The 20,783-nt window shown below is 46.1% G+C and overlaps 1 protein-coding gene across 1 annotated transcript in view; it reads right to left on the reverse strand.

Annotated features, from left to right (window-relative positions):
* The window catches only part of LOC145343701 (protein kinase C-binding protein NELL1-like), an 828,548-nt gene that overhangs the window by 196,229 nt on the left and 611,536 nt on the right, over positions 1-20,783 (reverse strand). Inside the window, exon 15 of the mRNA XM_080189909.1 lies at positions 4,368-4,463. Within this exon, the coding sequence (XP_080046035.1) occupies positions 4,368-4,463 (96 nt within the window). The remainder of the gene's footprint in view (positions 1-4,367; positions 4,464-20,783) is intronic.

Below are 20,783 nucleotides of genomic sequence, written 5' to 3' on the forward strand. Positions count from 1 at the left end.
AGTAAGAAGTCTCACAACACCAGGCTGAAGTCCAACAGGTTTCTTTGTAGCAAACACCACTAGCTTTTGGAACTGGCTGTTCCTTCGTCAGTTGGGTGGGAGTTCTGTGGGTGGGGACAGGCAGTTCCAAAAGCTAGTGGCATTTGCTACAAGTAAACCTGTTGGGCTTTAACCTGGTGTTGTGAGACTTCTTACTGTGCTTAAACATAGAAAGAGAGAATAGGTGCAAGAGTAGGCCATCCGGCCCTGCGAGACAACACCACCATTCAATATAATCATGGCTGATCATGCACTTTCAGTATCCCATTCTCATTTTCTCTCCATACCCTTTGATCCCTTTAGCTGCAAGGGCCATGCCTAACTCCCTCTTGAACATATCTAATGAATTGGTGCCTTTGTGTGCTTTCTGTGGTAGAGAATTCCACAGCAAGATGCTCTTCCTCATCTCAGTCCTGATCGATTTACCCCTTATTCTTAGACTGTGACCCCTAGTTCTGGACTTCCCCAAGATACATTCTTCCCGCATCTCATCAGTCCAGTCCCACCAGATTTTATAAGTTTCTATGAGATCCCCTCTCAATCTACTAAAGAGTCCTGAAACTGTTTGAAGATAATCGATGAACAATTTTGTATCCACATGAGTACTACATTTTAGCACAGGTTGCACTTGAGTACTTATTAAGATTTGTTTCAATTTGTAATAAATTCCATCTACAGTGAAAGCATCACTGTATCACATTCATTTTATGCTTCAGTTTTCATTTATCTACCTTTGTTTAAGGTACATACATAAGTACATTAGAAATAAGAGCAGGAGTAGGCCTGATTTGGAAAAGGCATACGCTCATGAAGAAGAAATGTAAACCTCTGTTTTAACCAACCAAGGAAGTTGAATTGATAGGAGCCAGTTCACCCCTTCTCACCTGAATGTAACAAAGTGTATCTCTCCTTAAGTAAGGAATCCAAAACTATTTGCAGTACTCCAACTGCAGTCTCACCCATGCCCCCATACAACTGTAGCTAAATGTCCCTAATTTTATACTCCATTCCCCTTGCAGCAAAGGCTGTGGCCAGGATCTTCCAGTCCGGCCGAAGTCTACAGCATTTTGTATGGCCCTCCCACACTGCTACCAGGAAACCCATTGCAAGGGGAGGGATATGGGGGAGTGGTGGTCACCTTTGGTGAGCCTGAAAGATCCCCCACCAACAGGAAGAGCCAAAAAACCGTGTCCTATCATTTCAATTCTTTCCTAATTACTTGCATGAAAAGGCTTTGTGATTCATATAGGAGGCCCAGATCCCTCAATACCGCAGCGTCAAGTTCATTACTCAGTTATAACATTAATGCTGTAAAATTATTTATCTTAGAAGTACGGCTTTCTGTTCTGTAACTGATCCAATGACCACTGAAGTTCATGGGGGAGTTTTTATTTTGTAACCTTCTCTCCAAAATGGTCTTAGAAATAATAAGGGGCCAGTAGACTTGTCTCTCTCCAATATTGCTCCTTATGCTTGCAGTCAGAAACATAACAAACTTTCTGTCAATGTTAAACCAACATCATTGACACTGTGACATGGAGCCTTTGGGCAGCAAAGTAAGTGAAATACCTCCAGTTGTAATTTTTACATTGAGAGCCTCAAAGGGGAATAATGAAGAAATTTAGTTGTTAGCTGTGGGATTTTCCGTCACAATATCTTGCTGTATTGTGACCTTTGTAATCAAATGCGGGAAGCTTTCAAAGATCATTCTTAAAATATCTAACCGTTGATGCAAAATTATTACACTTCACACAATCAATATTTATTATAGAATTTTTCTGAAGGCACATTCCTATTCATTATCATTCCTTCAATGTTGTAGGTTCTCATTTTAACCTTTAGTTAGGTTGACAGTTGCTGCAATTTATCATCAACAGCTTAACTCTTCAAAGATTTCCGGAGATCGGCCTTTCATTCCTCTCTGCCTGAGTACCTGGCTGTCATTGGCCAATTCGGTGGCTGTTGCACCAATTACTTCACAGGGGACCACAGCACAGAAAAGGCCCTTCGGCCCATCGCATCTGCGCCAGTCAAAATCAACCATCTAACTATTCTAATCCCATTTTCCAGCACTTTGTCCATCACCTTCTACACTTTGGCAGCCCAAGGACATATCGAAATTCTTCTTAAATATTATGAGAATCTCTGCCTTCACCATCTTTTCAGGCAGTAAATTCCAGACTCCCACCACTCTCTGGGTGAAAACATTTTTCCTTACATTCCCTCTAAACCTCCTGCCCCCTAACTTAAATCTCGGCCTCCCTGGTCATTGGTCCCTTCACAAGGGGAAAATGTTCTTCCTGTCTACTCTATCATCATTTTATGCTAGGGAGGCCAGACGTCTGGTTTTTTAGGCTGGACAGTCCAGTTTTTGAGCACTCTGTCCTCCGTCCAGCACCGCCTCAAGCTGGACGTTAATCTGTCCTCCTGTTTTGGGTCTGACTAAAGGCTGTGGCCGGCAGCTGGGAAAACCAATCAAAAACTGACGCATCACAGTAATCCAATGGACGGTCTGCGCCCACTGACTGACAGCTACTTTATCCAATCCGCGAGCTCCATTCGACTGAATTTAAAAAAACAATGAAAATGAAGCTCAACAATTGTAACCAATCACAGACGGCGCTGCCATCAACACACACCCCCTCAATGTGATTGACATCTTCGTTAGCCAATCGCAACGCACTGACCAATCGGAATGCGCTCAACCTGCGAGACTCGCGGAGCTGATTGACAACGACTTTATCCAATCCGTGAGCTCCATCATTCTGAATTGCAAGAGCATTGAAAATGACACTCACAATTGTAACCAATCACAGACCGTGCTGCCACCAACACATACGCCTCTATGTGATTGACAGCTTCCTTAGCCAATTGCAACACATAGACCAATCGGAATGCACTAAACCTGCGTGACTCTCAGTCCAGTCATTCAATTCGAACTGGAGCAATGTCCTCCTTTTTTGGAAAATTGGAAATGGCCACCCTATTATGCACATCTCAATCATGCCCAATCCAGCCTCCTCTGTTCCAAGGAAAACAACTCCAGTCTATCCAATCTACCATTATAACGAAAACTCTCCAACCCAGGCAATATCCTGGTAAATCTGTTTCCAGTACAATCTAATCCCTTCTATAATGTGAATTCCAGAACTGCTCTGTGGCCTAACCAATGTTTTATACGGTTCCAACTTAACTTCCCTGTTCTGAAACTCTATGCCTTGGCTAATAAAGGCAAGTATACCACATGCCTTCCCAGCCGCTTCATCCACCTGCAACTTTAAGGAGCCAGTGCACATGCACACCAAGTACCCTCTAACTCTCAGTGCTTCCCAGGATCTTATCATTCATCATGTATTCCCTCGCCTTGTTTGGCCTGCCTTGGCCTCCATTTCTGAGACTCTGAGGAATGCTTGCAGTCCCAGTCCCGTCCACCGCAACTCCTGGCACTGTTGGGACTCAGAAACTGACAGCCAATCAAATTGGAAGTCCCATCCCCAGTCAATTAAGGCTCATCAGAGCGTAAGATGGCTGGTGGGTAATGAGGATTGACAGTGATGTGTTCTCAACTGATCCTTTTGATGCTAGAACTGGAAACGCTGCCATTCAAAATCTCCGGGTCAAAGTTATTACATAGAAACATAGGAGATAGGAGCAGGAGGAGGCCATTTGGCCCTTTGACCCTTCATCACAATCATGGCTGAACATCCAACTCAATAGCCTAACTCTGCTTTGTTCGCCATAACCTTTGATCCCATTCCCCCGAGTGCTATATCCAGCCATCCCTTGAATACATTGAATGTTTTGGCATCAACTACTTCCTGTGGTAATGAACTCCACAGGCTCACCACTCTTTGGGTGAAGAAATGTCTCCTCACCTCCATCCTAAATGGTCTACCCTGAATCCTCAGACTGTGGTCCCTGGTTCTGGACTCCCCCATCATCGGGAATATCCTCCCTGTATCTACCCTGTCTCGTCCTGTTAGAATTTTATAAGTCTCTATGAGATTTTGCCCCCCTCATTCATCTGAACTCCAGCAAAAACAATCCTAACCTCGCCAATCTCTCCTCATACAACAGTCCCGCCATCTCCGGAATCATTCCTTTGCAACATTCCGAAAGACCAAATTATTTCAAATGCACCAAAAAGGAAAACAATTAGAAACATGGTGAATTTCAACAAATTCATAGGAAAATAGGAACACATCCTCTGGGAAATTTTATGCTTCATCCCGCAGGAGATGAACCATATCCGGACTTGGTTACGCTTCATTTCATGTCAAAACCCACCTCCAGTGTGAGCTAAATCTGCTAATGAATGTTGACTGTACCTGTCTGGCAGCCGCTTCCTGTGAATCCGGGCGGACAGGCACACATCTGTGGGGCGACACAGCTTCCGCCATTCAGGCAGCCTTCCTCACAGAATGCTGGAGAGAAAAAAAAAACACTTTTTTAAGCGTGTGTATGACTCGAGCATGACCAGAACGTCTGAATAACAAACGACCACCGCAAAACGGTCGCTTGAGGGAAATATCCAAGTGACGCGATCTAACTGTCGCGACTTGCTCATGACCAATGCCCCTATTCAGGGTTCACAGCGAGATTATGAGAGGCATGGACAGAATGGACAGTCAGAAGCTTTTCCCCGGGGTGGAAGATTCAATTACGAGGGGGCATAGGTCTAAGGTGCGAGGAGGGGCAAGGTTTAAAGGAGATGTGTCAGGCAAGTTTGTTACACAGAAGGTGGTGGGTGCCTGGAACTCGCTGCCAGGGGAGATAGTGGAAGCAGAGACGAGAGTAACTTTTAAAGGGCGTCTGGACAAATACATGAATAGGATGGGAATGAAGGGCTTTGGGGTAGGGGGTTCAGTTGGGCAGCATGGTTGGTGCAGGCTTGGAGGGCTGAAGGACCTGTTCCTGCGCTGTAATTTTCTTTGCTCTTTGAGATTGAAAACACTCAGTATTTTTAAAAATAATCAATGTTTCTTCTCCGAGATAACATCAGTGCTTTCACATCACTTCACAAGCTGGGCATTTATAACTGGCCTGGACTTTGTGCTGAGTGCCAAGGAATAGTGCTTGCCACGTTGACGACAAAACTCAATCCATGAAAGGGTTAAAAAATTACCTCAAAGCCTTCTGTGAAAAATATATATTGGTTTTGCAGGCGCAGAGTGACAAAGCAGCAGCCTTGAAAGCAGGGTTTCCACACAACAAAAGCAGTCTTGCTCTGATAATACTTGCACACACAATGTGCTTTCGTTCTCAAACAGACTCAGATAAAGAACTTCAGCGATATAACAGACAGCAGTACTTTATTCGAAAAGCAACAAATCTTCTTTACATTATAAATGCAGTAAGCGAGTTGTCAGATCTGTAAACTCTGCAAGGAAGTTAGATCTCCATGGTTTGAGGGTTGTTATTAGATCTTATGAGATCTTCCCACAAACAGAAATAAAGACAGCAAGTACTATGCTTTATGTGTCCAATTCAGGGATCTGTTAGCTCAGTTGGCTGGGTGGCGTGAGTTCAGTTCTCATACCAGTTGAGGTTACTCAACTTGAGCCTTCTCAACCTCGTGTGTGGTGTGGTGATCCTCAGGTTAACTCACCACCAGTCAGCTCTCACTCTGAAAATGGGGGAAGAGCAGCCTACAGTTACCTGGGACTTTGGCGACTTACATTTCACTTCTGATTGTAAATATAAAACCAGTTTGCTTTTGTTTGGATATCTTAACTATTTTCATTCTTAAGTGGGTTTGAGACCGATGCAGAGACTGCAGCAAGCAAGGCAGCAAATCCATTATCCGCACACTGACCAGAGTGAAGAACTTCATTGGATACAACCATACCCTTAACACCTCAAACCACTATCATCATCTCTCAGGCTCGAAAAGAAGCAGAGAAGTGTGGAAAATGTGCAGGTCTGCAGGTAAAAGTGGAACAAAATGGTCCCAAGCCCACCCCCCCCCCCCCCCCCACCCCCCCCCACCTCCTGCTCCCTCCACCCCCCACCCAGCTTCCCCAGCTTACTCCTTGCAAATGTCCAGTCTCTGGAAAACAAGCTAGACAAACTTAGAGCCAGACGTACTTTCCCAGGAGAACTGAGGGACTGCCGTGTACTCTGTTTCACGGAGATGTGGCTCACTCCTGCTTCACCAGACAGTGCCCTATAACCAAAGGCCTTCTCACCCGAAAGATCCCCCCCCCCCCCAAAGGGCTTTTCAATCCATCAAATGGACCATACAGCAGCCTCAGGCAAGGCTAAGGGAGGTGGTGTCTGCTTCCTAATCAACACCTTGTGGTGCCTAGATGTAGCAACACTGGCAACTTTCTGTTTCCGCACACTTTAATAAGAACATAAGAACATAAGAAATAGGAGCAGGAGTAGGCCATCCAGCCCTTCGAGCCTGCCCCGCCATTCAATAAGATCATGGCTGATCTGAAGTGGCTCAGTTCCACTTTCCCGCCCTCTCCCCATAACCCTTAATCCCCTCTCTTATCAAAAACCCATCAACCCGCTTCTTGAAAATATTTAGCGAGGCAGCCTCCACCACTTCAACGGGCAGAGAATTCCAGAGATTCACCACCCTTTGAGTGAAGAAGTTCCTCCTCAACTCCGTTCTAAAACGCCCCCCCTTTATCTTGAGGCTGTGCCCCCTAGTCCTACTGTCTTTTTTGAGCGGGAAGAGTCTCTCCACCTCTATCCTATCCATCCCATTCATCATCTTATACGTCTCAATGAGATCTCCCCTCATTCTTCTAAACTCTAACGAGTACAAGCCCAGTTTATTCAGCCTCTCCTCATAGCTCAATCCCCTCAACTCCGGTATCAGCCTAGTAAACCTCCTCTGCACTCCCTCCAAGGCCAAAATATCCTTGCGCAGGTGCGGCGCCCAAAACTGCACACAGTACTCCAGCTGCGGCCTCACTTTCCACACTCCTGATGAAGGAACAGCATTTCTGAAAGCCTGTGGGTTTACTGTCAAATAAACTGGTTGGGCTTCAGCCTGGTGTTGTGAGACTTCTTACTGTGTTTAGCCCAGTCCAACGCCAGCATCTCTACATCACAACTTTCTGTTCCCCAGATCTAGAATACCTAATGCAAAAATGCTGCCCCTACTACTTTTTCCTAGGGTGGATGAGTTAATTACTAGGCTCTTAAGGTGTGAGGGGCAAGGTTTAAAGGAAACGTATGAGGCAGATTTTTTACACAGAGGGTGATAGGTGCCTGGAACTCGGGGGAGGTAGTGGAAGTGGATACGGTAGTGACTTTTAAGGGGCATCTTGACAAATACATAAATAGGATGGGAATAGAGGGATATGGTCCCTGGAAGGGGGGTTTAGTTCGGGCAGCATGGTCAGTGCAGGCTTGGAGGGCAAAAGGCCTGTTCCTGTGCTATAATTTTCTTTGTTCTTTGTACTACCTTCTGCGGGAGTTTACCGCTGTTATCTTGATGACAGTTTACATCCCAATCCACGCAGACGTGAAGATCACATTGGATGAAATATGCACCAATATGAATAGCCTTGAGTTAAAAAAATTTCGAGGCCTTGTTCGTCGTGGCTGGGGGCTTCAATCAGGCCAAGCTCAAGACCGTACCACCAACACATCTCCTGTTCAACCAGAGGCCCAAACATCCGAGACCACTATTACACAAATATCAAACATGCCTACGGTTCTATCGCCCGCCCACACTTCAAATCAGCCCACAAGGCTGTGCTCCTGCTCCCAGCTTACAAGCAAAAACTGAAGCGGGAGAATCTATCAAAGAGAGTCGTGCAATGTTGGTCTGAGGAATCAGATGATCTCCCCTGGGGCTGCTTGGAGTCAGTGGACTGGTCAGTATTTAATAACTCTGTGACCAGCCTGAACGGGTACGCCACTACAGTAACTGACTTCATCAGTAAGTGTGTAGAAGACTGTGTGCCAAAGAAGCAAATCCGTGTGTTCCCCAACCAGAAACCATGGATGAACAGGGATATCCACAGCTTGCTGAAGTCCAGGTCTGAGGTGTTCAACTCAGGTAACACTGACCTATACCAGAAAGCCGGATACGATCTAAGGGGATCCATCAAAGATGCCAAAAGACATTACCGGACCAAGCTAGAGTCCCAGGCTAGCCACACCAACCCCCACCAACTATGGCAAGGTCTGTAAAGCACAATAGGCTACAAAGATGAAGGCATGTAAAATCATTGACTTCAACACACCTCTCCCCGATGAGCTCAATGCATTCTATGCCCATTTTGAGTAAGAGGTCAGTGAGGGCATGCCCTCCATCCTGGACGCCCTGGGTGAGCCTGTATTGGGATCACCATTGCAGATGGCAGAGCAGCTTTCTTGAAGGTCGACCCACGGAAAGCAACTGGCCCGGATAGGGGACCCAGACACGCACTCAGATCCTGTGCGGATCAGCTGGCGGGGGGTACTCACAGACATCTTCAACCTCTCTTCACAACAACCTGAGGTCCCTATCTGCTTCAAGAAGACGACCATCATCCTGGTACCTAAGAAAAACCGAGCGACGTGCCCTAATGCCTATCAGCCGGTGGATCTGACACCCATCATTATGAAGCGCTTCGAAAGGTTAGTCACGGCACGAATCAATTCCAGCCTCCTGGACTACCTGGATCCACTACAGTTTGCCTATCGCTGCAACAGGTCTACAGCAGATGCCATTTCCCTGGCCCTGCACCCAACCCTGGAACACCTAGATAACAAGGACACCTACGTCAGCCTCCTTTTTATTGACTACAGCTTAGTCTTCAACACTATTATTCCCACAAAACTCATCTCCAAACTCAGTGGCCTGGGATAGGTCCTGGGTGGGATTGTGGTCAGTGCAGGCTCGATAGGCCGAATGGTCTCCTTCTGAACTGCGAAGATTATACGATTTTGTTTTCAACATAGAAGAAATGATGATTCATTCTACAATCCTCAGCAACCGATTACAATCAAGTTATGGACAGAATGCGTGCCTGCTGTTCGGTTTGATTAGGATGTGCTACGTCGAAGCTGTCTCCTGCTTCGCTTGGTACTGCGGGAAATCACGGGAGGCAGGGTGGGCTTGGGAGAAGTGTGCCAGGCAGCGTGCTTGGAATGAGCTGCTGCCGCTGACTTGAGGGACGCCGCCCCCCCCCCCCCCCCCCCATGGAAATTCTAACAAGCCCACCTGCCTCATTATCCTGTTTGCCATTGATCAGCGGGGGAGCAGTTACAGCAGACTGCCTGCGCGAAGGCAGCAGGTGGAAGGGGGTTAGCGGGAACAAGCAAAACTAAAATGGGCCAAACGGAGGTGCTATTCTCCGCTGCTGAAGGGATGAAAGAACAGGTGTTGGCTGGTGATTCCAGTGGAAGAGGAGGAGCAGTGAGTCTGGTTGGTGAACAAACGAGGAAGAATCTCTTTTCAGCCACCAGCTACAAGGGTACATTTGCGCAGGAGGAAAGCCGTGTGAAATGCTTAGCCAGACTCGATTTATTATTGTCACGTGTACTGGGATACAGTGAAAAGTGTTGTTTCTTGCATGCTACACTAGCAAAACATACCATTCATGGAGTACATAGGGGAGAAGGAAAGGATACGGTGCATAATATAGTGTAGCAACTAGAGGTAGGGTAAAGAGAAAGATCAGCTGAATATACATTAGTTTCTATATGTAACTATGTTCAGGTTCTACATTTCTATATTAGGTATCTCACTTGAGGCTAAAGGGATCAAGGGATAAAGGAGGGATCAGGATATTGAATTTGATGATGCCATGATAAAAATCCATGGCAGAGCAGGCTTGAAGGGCCGTATGACCTACTCCTGCTTCTAATTTCTGTGTTTCTATCCGGTCGGTCCATTCAAAAGTCTGATGGCAGCAGGGAAGAAGCTGTTCTTGAGTCAGTTGGTACATGACCCCCTCACACTTTTGTATCTTTTTCCCAATGGAAGAAGGTGGAAGAGAGAGTGTCCGGGGTGCATGGGGTCCTTAATTATGCTGGCTGCTTTACTGAGGCAGTGGGAAGTGTACGCAGAGTCAATGAATGGGAGGCTGGTTTGCACCTTGGATTGGGCTACATTCATGACCTTTTGTAGGTTATTGTGGTCCTGGCAGAGCAGGAGCCATACCAAGCTGCACTTCACAGGAAGCATGGCTGACCAGGAGTCTTTCCCACTCTAATGGCCTGACACTGGCCTGTTGGAAGCATTTGCAGGTTGCACACTCAACGTCTCTGACTTCCTTGGCCACCAAGTCCTGGGATGCGGCTCAAACACAGTGCTTCTGGCTAAAGGGCAGGGACACTATGCACTGCATTACAGGACGTCTTACTTTCAAGAAAAATAAAACTGAGCATGCACAGGACTTTGAGAGAATAAGATTGCAGAAGACAATCTTCAAATAGCATCAATATGTTTAATAATAAAAATTGATTTTGACTCATTGCATTAATATAATTCAGAAGATTTGGAAATTAGGGGAAGATATTTTTATCAAAGCATCGATCATGGGGGGTCTAATAATTATTATCTCAGAGAGCTTAATGTACACTGGAGCTTGGTACATCTTCAAACACCCTGTTAAATCTCATGTGGAGGTTTTCACCAGTTCGGTGATTTCTACTTGTTTACAGTCGGTGGGGACATCAACAGTAACCCTTTGGAAAACAGACTCACATGCCTGAATTTTACTGCCTCGCCTGCCTGAGGCTTGTAAGATCCTGCCTGAGGCCAACAGCGAATGTACAGAAGGAGGCCATTCAGCCCATCGGGTCTACACTGACCGCAATCTCACCCGATCCCCGTAACACCACACATTTGCCCTGCTAATCCCCCTGACACACCCTTCACATCTTTGGAGTGTGGGAGGAAACCGAAGCACCCAGAGAAAACCCACGCAGACACAGGGAGAACATGCAAACTCCACACAGACAGTGACCCAAGCCAGGAATCGAACCCGTGACCCTGGCACTGTGAGGCTAACCGCCGTGCCCACTGTGCCACCCATTACAAATTATTGCAGCAAACTCCGGGTCATCGAACTAGAGGTTATTATTGTTTCTGATCTTTCACAGATCTCACACTGGAGATTAGTTTAGAAGAATGAGAGTTGATCTAATTGAAACATAAGTAATTCTTACAGAGCTCGACAAGTTAGATGAAGAGAGGCCCTTTCCCCTGGCTGGGGAGGGCGGCAGGGGTCTCAAACCAAGGTACACAGTCTCAGAACAAGGGGCAGGCCATTTAGGACTGAGGTTAAGAGGAATTTCTTACCTCAGTGGGTGGTAGATCTCTGGAATTCTCTAGCTCAAAGGGCTGTGGAGGCTCAGGCCTGAACTTTACTGCTCCGCCAACCACAGTTTTGGAGCAGATGAGGAGCGGGCAATGGAAAGGTCAGCTGAACTCAGGTGGGATTTTACGACGACGGGACAAGCGAGGCTGTAAAATCCCACCCTTTGGGTGCGATTTTCAGGCTGCACTTGCTCCAAGACCAAAAAACCCTGCCAGAGGTCAACGGACATTTGCGATGGTCCGTGTCCCACCTCCCATGGGGGTGGGACGGAAAAGTTCCACCCTTTGAGTGTGTTCAAGGCAGCGGTTGATCGGTTTCTGGACAGTAAAGGGTGTGGGGTCTAATGTGGGGAAAATGGCACTGAGGTAGATGATCTAATTGGACGGTGGAGCAGGCTCGATAGGCTTCCCTGCTACTCCTATTCCCCGTGTTTCTACAATCTGAGCTCTCAGTTAAAAAACGTGTCATGTAAAGAATAGAATGAATTCAGGAAATAAAGTTGAGCACCTTTCATCTCTCATTTCATAAAGGGCAATAACATTAGCGACAATCAATACAGGATGTCACAGTTCAAGTGAATGAGTTGTCAGCTATTCCAATTAGTAATGGATTGGCGAGGAACGGCTATTCGGAAGACGGAGGTTGGTACTCATCTAAATGATAGATGTTTGGAATATTCACTTCAGAATTACATATGATTAAAAGGGGTGTGACTTGACCTGAGGGGATTTAACAATGGACAAGTGTAGAAAGCCCTTTTCATTGACTATTCATGGCACAATTAGTACTGAAGCAAGTTAGATATATATGGCTGTATCTCTTTTGCAGTTGGCTGTGCAATAAATGTTCTTAAGCGGACAACTAAGCCTTGATGGCCTGGCTGATTGCATACCTACCTGCCCAAATCTTTTGATTATAGAAGTATAAAGTGGCCAGGTCAGGAACTAAATACTGTAATTGGCTAATTAATGGACTCTGTTTTAATTGATTCCTTCATTCAAAGTTTATGGCCGGATAATTAAAAGCCTGATTTGTTCTGCGATGTGAATTTTCACACTCTGGATTAATAACTTCTTTTATAGCCCTCGTCAGTTTATTTGCTTCAATTTCTATCTGTCTGCTTCGCCAGCACTTGGCCATATCTTTCACGCTGGCGTTGTAAATTAGTGATGTTACACGTGAATATTATTTAGGTGAGGCCTGTCACTTCCATTAGCCGTCCTGCTCCTTCCTCGTTCCAGTGAATTAATAAATCGACGTTATCCCGGCCTGCCCCAGCTGGAACCATTGGCTGCTCGACTTAAAGTGGTGGCAAGGGACCTTAGGTTTAGCTGCCTGGTCCAAACGCCTGACATAATTCATCTGAACCGGGAGACGGCAAGTTGGGGCTGATGCTTTCATTTTTTTGATCAGCTCACAAGTTGCGAGACCGGTTCCCAAAAAAAAAATCTACCAAGGCAAAAATGATCATTTTGTTTCCCTGTGACTCGAAAAACGAGGATGGCAAATAACGTCAAGAGTTACTCCACTGGCCCACGAATCGGTAGCCAGCCTTCCCGAACAGCGAGGAAATTCCAGTTCCAGGATTTCTACATGTTTGTGTTTGTCTGCTGGAGCGTTGATGGTCACAGTTATACAGGGAGGAACTTCACTCCCGCAGCTAAGTCCCGGTATCAACCTTTCATTCTAAAGAAAGTACAAAATGAATTCAAAGCTCATTCTCCTTTATATTGTAACCACAGCTATTGTAACCGCATAGAAGTGTGCACGTTCCGCTATGGCGTGAGTATATTCCTAATGGGTGACGTGGTGGGAACAGTGGTTAGCACTGCTGCCTCACAGTGCCAGGGATCCAGGCTCAGTTCCGACCTTGGGTGACTGTCTTTATGGAGATTACACGTTCTCCTTGGCCAGTATTTTATGACCTTGTTCGGGCAAAGCTTGTAATATCCTGCCCGAGGCCAACGGAGAATTCCGTTCTGCAAATCTCGCCTGCCCCAATTCTGGGGCAGACATGCTGGTAAAATTCCAGTACCTGTGTCTGTGTGGGTTTCCTCCAGGTGCTCCAGTTTCCTACCACAGTCCAAAGATTTAGGTGGATTGGCCATATTAAATGGCTCCTTTGTGTTGGGGATTAACAAGGTAAATATGAGGGGTTACGGGGATAGGCCCTGGGTGGAGTTGTTGTTGGTGCAGGCTCAATGGGCCAAATGACCTCCTTCTGCACCGCAATAATTCTATGATTCTAATTTGTACAACATTTGATTGAGTTTTTCTCTGGAACCACTCTTAAAATTCAAATAATTTGTGTTCTTTTGACTCACATCCCTGAGGGTGTGAAACATTTGGGCAGCAAGGTGGCGCAATGGTTAGCACTGCTGCCTCACAGCACCAGGGACCCAGGTTCAATTCTAGCCTTGGGTAATCGTCTATGTGGAGTTTGCACATTCTCCCCATGTCTGCGTGGGTTTCCTCTGAGTGTTCTGGCTTCCTCCCACACTCCAAAGATGTGCAGGTTAGGTGGATTTATAAATTGTCCCTTAGTGTCTCAAAATATGTAGTTCAGAAGGATTAGCCATGGTAAATGTATGGGGTTATGGGGAAAGGACGGGGGAGAAGGCCTGGGTAAGAGACTATCGGAAAATCAGTGCAGTCTTGATGGGCTGAAAGGTCTTATTCTGCACTGTAGGGATTCTATGACTGTTTTGTGCTGGTATTTTACCCTGAACACACCCCATAAGGCTGGACATCTCCAAGTCAGTCAGCGGAGAGGTGAGTTATCCAGTCTCGAAACGTTGGCTCTGTTCTCTCTCCACAGATGCTGCCAGATCTGCTGAGATTTTTCAGCATTTTCTATACTTCGTTCAGATTCTAGCATTTGCAAGTCATAGAATCATATAGTGCAGAAGAGGCCCTTCAGCCCATCAGATCCATGCTGACACATTAGAAAAACATGAACTTCCACCTAATCTTATCTCACCAACACTTGGCCCATAGCCCTGAATGTTATGATGTGTCAAGTGTCATCAAGATACTTTAATCCTTCGAAACTACATATTTTGAGACACTAAGGGGCAATTTATCACGGCCAATCCACCTAACCTGCACATCTTTGGAGTGTGGGAGGAAACCAGAGTACGCAAAGGAAACCCATGCAGACATGGGGAGAATGTGCAAACTCCACACAGACAATTACCCAAGGCTAGAACTGAACCTGAGTCCCTAGTGTGGGCTGCGCATTCTGGACCGTCACGACCATCTGCGTAAAAATGTTTTTCCTCACATCTCCCCTGAATCTCCTGCCCCTCACCATGAACCTATGTCTCCTCGTGACTCACCCTTCAACTAAGGCAAGCAGCTGCTCCTTATCCACTCTGTCCATGTCTTCCATAATCTTGTTAATCAGGCCACCCCTCAGTCTTTTCTGCTCCAAGGAAAGCAATTCAAGTCCCTTTTCATAACTTAAATGTTCCAACCCAGGCAGCATCCAGTTAAATCTTCTTTGCATCCCCTCTAGTGCAATCAACCCTTCCAATAATGTGGTGACCAGAACTGCGAGCCAGTATTCTAGCTGTTGCCTTATCAAAGTTCCATACAACTCCAAGGTGCCTTCCCTGTTTTTGTAATCTACGCTTTGATTGATAAAGGCAAGTGTCCCATATGCCTTTGTCACCACCCTACTAACATGCCCTTCTGCTTTCAGAGATCTGTGGACAAAAATGCCAAAGTCCCTTTGTTCCACAGAATTTCCTAGTGTCCTAGCATTCATTGAGTACTTTGTTATCGAATTACCCTTTCCAAAGTGCATCACATCATACTTTTACAAGGTTAAATTCCACCTGCCACTTATCTGCCCATTTGACCATTCCATCCATATCTTCTTCAAGCCCAAGACACTCTGTCTCACTGTTACCCACCAGTCCAATCTTTGTGTCATCTGCAAACTTACTAATCCTACACCGCACTTAGTCATCAAACTTATTTATATAAATGACGAATAATAAGGGGGCCCCACACAGATCCCTGTGGTACACCACTGGACACTGGCTTCCAGTCACTAAAGCAGCCTACTATCATCACCCTGAGTCTCTTTTGGCACGGTGGCACAGTGGTTAGCACTACTGTCTCACGGTGCTAGAGATGCGGGTTCAATTCCCGGATTGGGTAACTGTCTGTGAGGAGTCTGCATGTTCTCCCCGTGACTGCATGGGTTTCCCCCAGGAGCTCCGGTTTCCTCCCACAGTCTGAAAGACATGCTGGGTAGGTGCACTGCCCATGCTAAATTCTCCCTCAGTGTACCTGACCCAAACAGGTGCCGGAATGTGGCGACTTGGGGATTTTCACAGTAAATTTATTGCAGTGTTAATATAAGCCTACTTGTGACACTAATAAATAAACTTTAAGCTCCTACTACTGATCCTTTTTTTGAATCCACTTTATCGAATTACCCTGGATCCCACGCGATTTTACAGGTCTCCCAATGGGGACTTTGTCAAGCCTTTGCCAAAATCCATATAAACTACATCAACTGCACTACCCTCATCTATACACCTGGTCACCTCCTCAAAAAATTCAACCAAATTTGCTTTTATCTGAGCAGAGAGAATTGCTGCTTTCACTGAGAAAGCAGAAGATGTGTGGTAATCGGAGCAGATCGAACATCCGTTACAGCTCCCTTGCTGGTCATTCCAGCAAAATTATTGCTGCCGTGGGGACATGCTTCACGCTCTGAAAAAATGTAAATAATCCTGAAGCGATGGTAAATGAAGGTGGAGATAGAATCATAGAATCCTACAGTGCAGAAGGAGACCATTTGGGCCATGTGTCTGCAACAATCCCACCCAGGCCCTCTCCCCGTAACCCCATGCATTTACCCTAGCTAGCCGCCTTGACATTAAGGGGCAATTTAGCATGGCCAATCCACCAAACCCTCACATATTTGGACTGTGGGAGAAAACCGGAGCATCTGGAGGAAACCCACGCAAAAAGCGTGCAAGCTCCACGCTGATGCAGGATAGTTGCCCTTTCAGAACTGAACATTTATTCAGGCCAAATATTAACATCCAGTATTTGCTGGGAAGTTTAGACCCCGTATTGTTTTTAGTTTGTATATAACCCAGCAATATGTTTCAGAGAAAGGAAAAGTAAGAAATTGCTGGATGATTTGCACCAGCGTGATTTTAGATCTGTGAACATCTGAGCTCCCTGTTAACCTTTGTGTGCGTTTAAGAAACTGCTGGGTTAGAGTGTGTAATCATTATTGCTCACCACAAGGTGCTCAAACACATCAGACTCACAGCAGAAAGACGGGGCCAGTAATTAATGTTGAGGGCATCCAATTCACGACAAATTTCCTTTTATTCCTGCAATGCCACTGGGCCTCAGGGGGAATAATTGAAGATGTGGGGGGCTGAACCCTGACTCTTCCCCAGGTTTGGAAGGGAGGCAGGTGGTGGTCTCCAAATAGCCCATCTGGCTGGAATGCAGTTGTAGTGGGAATGGGTGGATTGGGGGGTGTTTGTCCGTACACAACAGCTGGGCAAAATGGCTCATTAAGAGACAACTGAGACCTACCAAAGGAGGCCAACTGGAATTTTCCAATCGGCCTCCAGGGTCCTGCAAGTGGCAGGGGTCAGAATTTAATTGTCTGGAGACATTTTCCTGGCAGCAGACTGGAAGGTTGATGAGTGGGGCGGGAGAGGGTGGGGTAACTGGTGGCTCTCCCCTGCCTGTCTAAATAGAAGAAACACACACACACACACACACACACACACACGTACACACACACACACAAATATACACACACATGCATACACACACACATACCACATGCGCACACACACACATGCATACACACACATACATGCACAAAATCACATACAAACACACACACAAACACACAGGTGCACACGCACACACATACACACACAAAGACACACACACACAGGTGCACAGACACATGCACACGCGCACACAGCTTCCATTTTGGAACCCCTCGGCCCCTTCCCTCACTTACTCTCCATTGTAGCCTGCTGCTGCCTCATTCAGGCTAGAAGGCCTGTGATTGGCTCTCTGGCTGCAGGAGCCCACCTTACTTGCACAATACCCCCATCTCCAGGCCATTTTAGGGTTACCCCATTCAAAATCAGCCCTTGTGCTGGTTCAAGACAGGGAAAAATATTGCTTTCCATTCATTCGTGGGCTGTGGGCATTGCTGGCTGGGCCAGCATTCACTGCCCATCCCTGGTCACCGTTGAACCCAGTGTTTGCTAGGCCAAGTCAGAGGACAGTTGAGAATCAACCACATTGCTGTGGCTCTGGAGTCACATGTAGGCCAGACCAGGTAAGGACAGCAGATTTCCTTCCCTAAAGGACATTAGTGAACCAGATGGATTTTTCCAACAATGGACAATGGTTTCATGATTAGACTTTTAATTCCAGATATTTTTTACTGAGTTCAAATTCCACTACCTGCCATGGTGGGTTTCAAACCTGGATCCCCAGACTATTAGCTGAATTTCTGGATTAATATTCTAGCTATAATACTATTACTCGCCTCAACTTTTCTGCCTATCTGGTGTCACATTCCTACTAGTAGTTGATTTTAATGTAAATTTTAATTTTTTTTCTTACCTTTCCCTTCTGTCTCTCTTTTTCTCCTCTCTATTTCTAGATGTAATCTTACTTTTCCTCGCTATTTTTGTACCTAACAAGATCCTAATTTATCCTATTGCCTCTGTGCCACTCCACTATTCCTTAAATATCATTTGTGAATATCATTTTATTTCCCCTTCAATAAAACCCTGTTGGCATTATGCCAAATATTTTCCTGCTAAAAACTGAGGAAAACACCTAACCCAGAAATCTCACCATGAAATGCCCTAGATGATGCAAATCAAAGCATCTCACCAGCACCTTCTCAGGTTAATGAGAAATAAATGCTGTCCTTGGAAATGACACCCACACCCCATAGAAACATAGAATCCCTACAGTGCAGAAAGAGGCCATTTGGCCCATCAAGTCTGCAGCAACCCTCCAAAAGATCTTCTTACCCATCCCCCTAACGCCATACAATTTTACTTTGGCCAATCCCCCTAACCCACACATCTTTGGGCACTAAGGAATAATCTAGCATGGCCAATCCTCCTAACCTGCACATCTTTGGACACTTAGGAATAATTTAGCATGGCCAATCCTCCTAACCTGCACATCTTTGGACACTTAGGAATAATTTAGCATGGCCAATCCTCCTAACCTGCACATCTTCAGACTGTGAGAAGAAATTGGAGCACTCGGAGGAAACCCCCGCAGACATGGGGAGAATGTGCAAACTCCACACGGACGCCCAAGGCCAGAATTGAACCTGACGCTGTGAGGCAGCCGTGCTGACTACTGTGGCACTGTGCCGCCCAGCCCAGGAATTATTTATTTCAGACAAGTTGAAGAACTGGCGATCTCCAGCTGGGTCCGACCGAGATTCAGTGCTGGGAATTTTAAATAACACGCAGCATTTTTTTTTAACCCAGTGTGACAATTCCTTGCATGTTTTGCTAAAACATTTTTTTTTGTGAACTATATTATGGAATCCAGTCAATGGGGCAAATTTTGTGTGTGATGTGGATATGCGGGCGTTGGACTGGGGTAAACACAGTAAAAAGTCTGACAACACCAGGTTTCAGTCCAACCGATTTATTTGATAGTAAATTCACTAGCTTTCGGGTTAGCCCCTTCACCTGGTGTTGTCAGACTTTTTACAAATTTTGTGGGCAACCCACGGGCAGGAGAACGGGCGGCTGGACACATAAATAAGCATGCCCTGCTATCTGTGGCATCCCATTGCCAACCCACCCATCTCCAATCCTACCACGGTTTTATCGCTGCCAGTTGGCCTTTGGCTTTTGGATCGCAATTAAGTGACTCACCTGTAGCTATTCTGACCCAACAGGCAGAGAAAGAGGCCAACACAGTTTGGTTCTGTGGGCTGCTAATCAGGGAACGGGGTAGGGAGTGAGCTTTCTTCCTGGACTCCCATGCCAATCAGAGGCTCTCCCCCAACCACCACTCCCCACCACTCACAACACACAGTTTTGACTCCCTGCATCCATGGTCCCCGACCCGGTCCCCAATCCTTCCCCCACTATCCAACAGGCTCACCCTTCCCCTGATCACATCCCTTGCTGGGGCCAAACTATTTGTTTGCGGCTCGGGGAGCTTCCTCTAGGCATATATGGTGGCACAATGGTTAACACTGCTGCCTCACAGTGCCAGGGATCTGGGTTCAAATCCTGGCTTAAGGTCACTATCTGTGCAGGGTTTGCACGTTCTCTCAGTGTCTGCACATGTTTCCTTTGAGTGCTCCGGTTTCCTCCCACAGTCTGAAAGATGTGCTGGCTAGATGCATTGGCCATGCTAAATACTCCCTCCGTGTACCTAAACAGGCGCCGGAGTGTGGCAATGAGGGGATTTTCACAGTAACTTCATTGCAGTATTAATGTAAGCCAATTTGTGACACTAATAAATAAACATAAAAACTATAACCCAGCCAAACATAGAATCCTTACAGTGCAGAAGGAGGTCATTTGGCCCATTGAGTCTGCACTGACCACAATCCCACCCAGGCCCTATCCTCGTAACCCCATGTATTTACCTTGCTTATCCCCTTGACACGAAGGGGCAATTTTAGCACCTAACCAGCAATCTTTGAGCTGTGGGAGGAAACCAGAGCACTGGGAGGAAACCCATGCAGACATGGGGAGAAGGTGCAGGCTCCACACAGACAGTGACCCAAGCCAGAAATTGAACCCAGGTCCCTGGCGGGTGTGGGGCAGCAGTGCTAACCACTGTGCCGCCGTCTTCTCGGCTATGTGTAGACAAAATTTGCCAATTTTATCGAAATCCATCTTGCCAATCATCAGAGAATCTGAACTCACTTAAAGATTTTCTGACAGCTAGTTTATACGAGAGGGTTGAATGTTAATCACTGCACTGTTAAACCAAATGTGTCTCAACGACTTCTACACCATTTAAATATGGAGCTGCCAATTTTTGTCAACATTTTCCACAATCAAATTATTGACTTATTCTGAGGGCTTCTCGATGTTGTTAACCAAACAACAATTAAATGATTGTCTGTCACCTCCACTCGTCATTTAATTAATTAGTCTCCCAAACATGAAAACTGGTCAATAAAGTCGTCAATAGCGCATTTGATGCTTCATAAATTGAGGCAAAGATGGGTCATTGTCGAAGGTGTGATGCTCAAGCAGTAAATGTGCCTTAAAAAGAAACATTACTGCATTGATAAAAATCCCCATGACTGATGATTGGCACAGTAACAACACTATTGTAGCTGTGACAGATGTAGCCGCTGTCAGGCACCAGGGAACTCGGGTTTCAGCACGATTCGTTTTCCTTTGGAACAAGCTGTTTTTCCGATGGAGTTGCCAGAAAATTAGCGAAAAGGCAGGA

This window comes from Carcharhinus amblyrhynchos, chromosome 6 (genome assembly GCF_965287045.1).
Source record: "Carcharhinus amblyrhynchos chromosome 6, sCarAmb.v2.hapA, whole genome shotgun sequence".
In the NCBI taxonomy this organism is placed as follows: domain Eukaryota; kingdom Metazoa; phylum Chordata; class Chondrichthyes; order Carcharhiniformes; family Carcharhinidae; genus Carcharhinus; species Carcharhinus amblyrhynchos.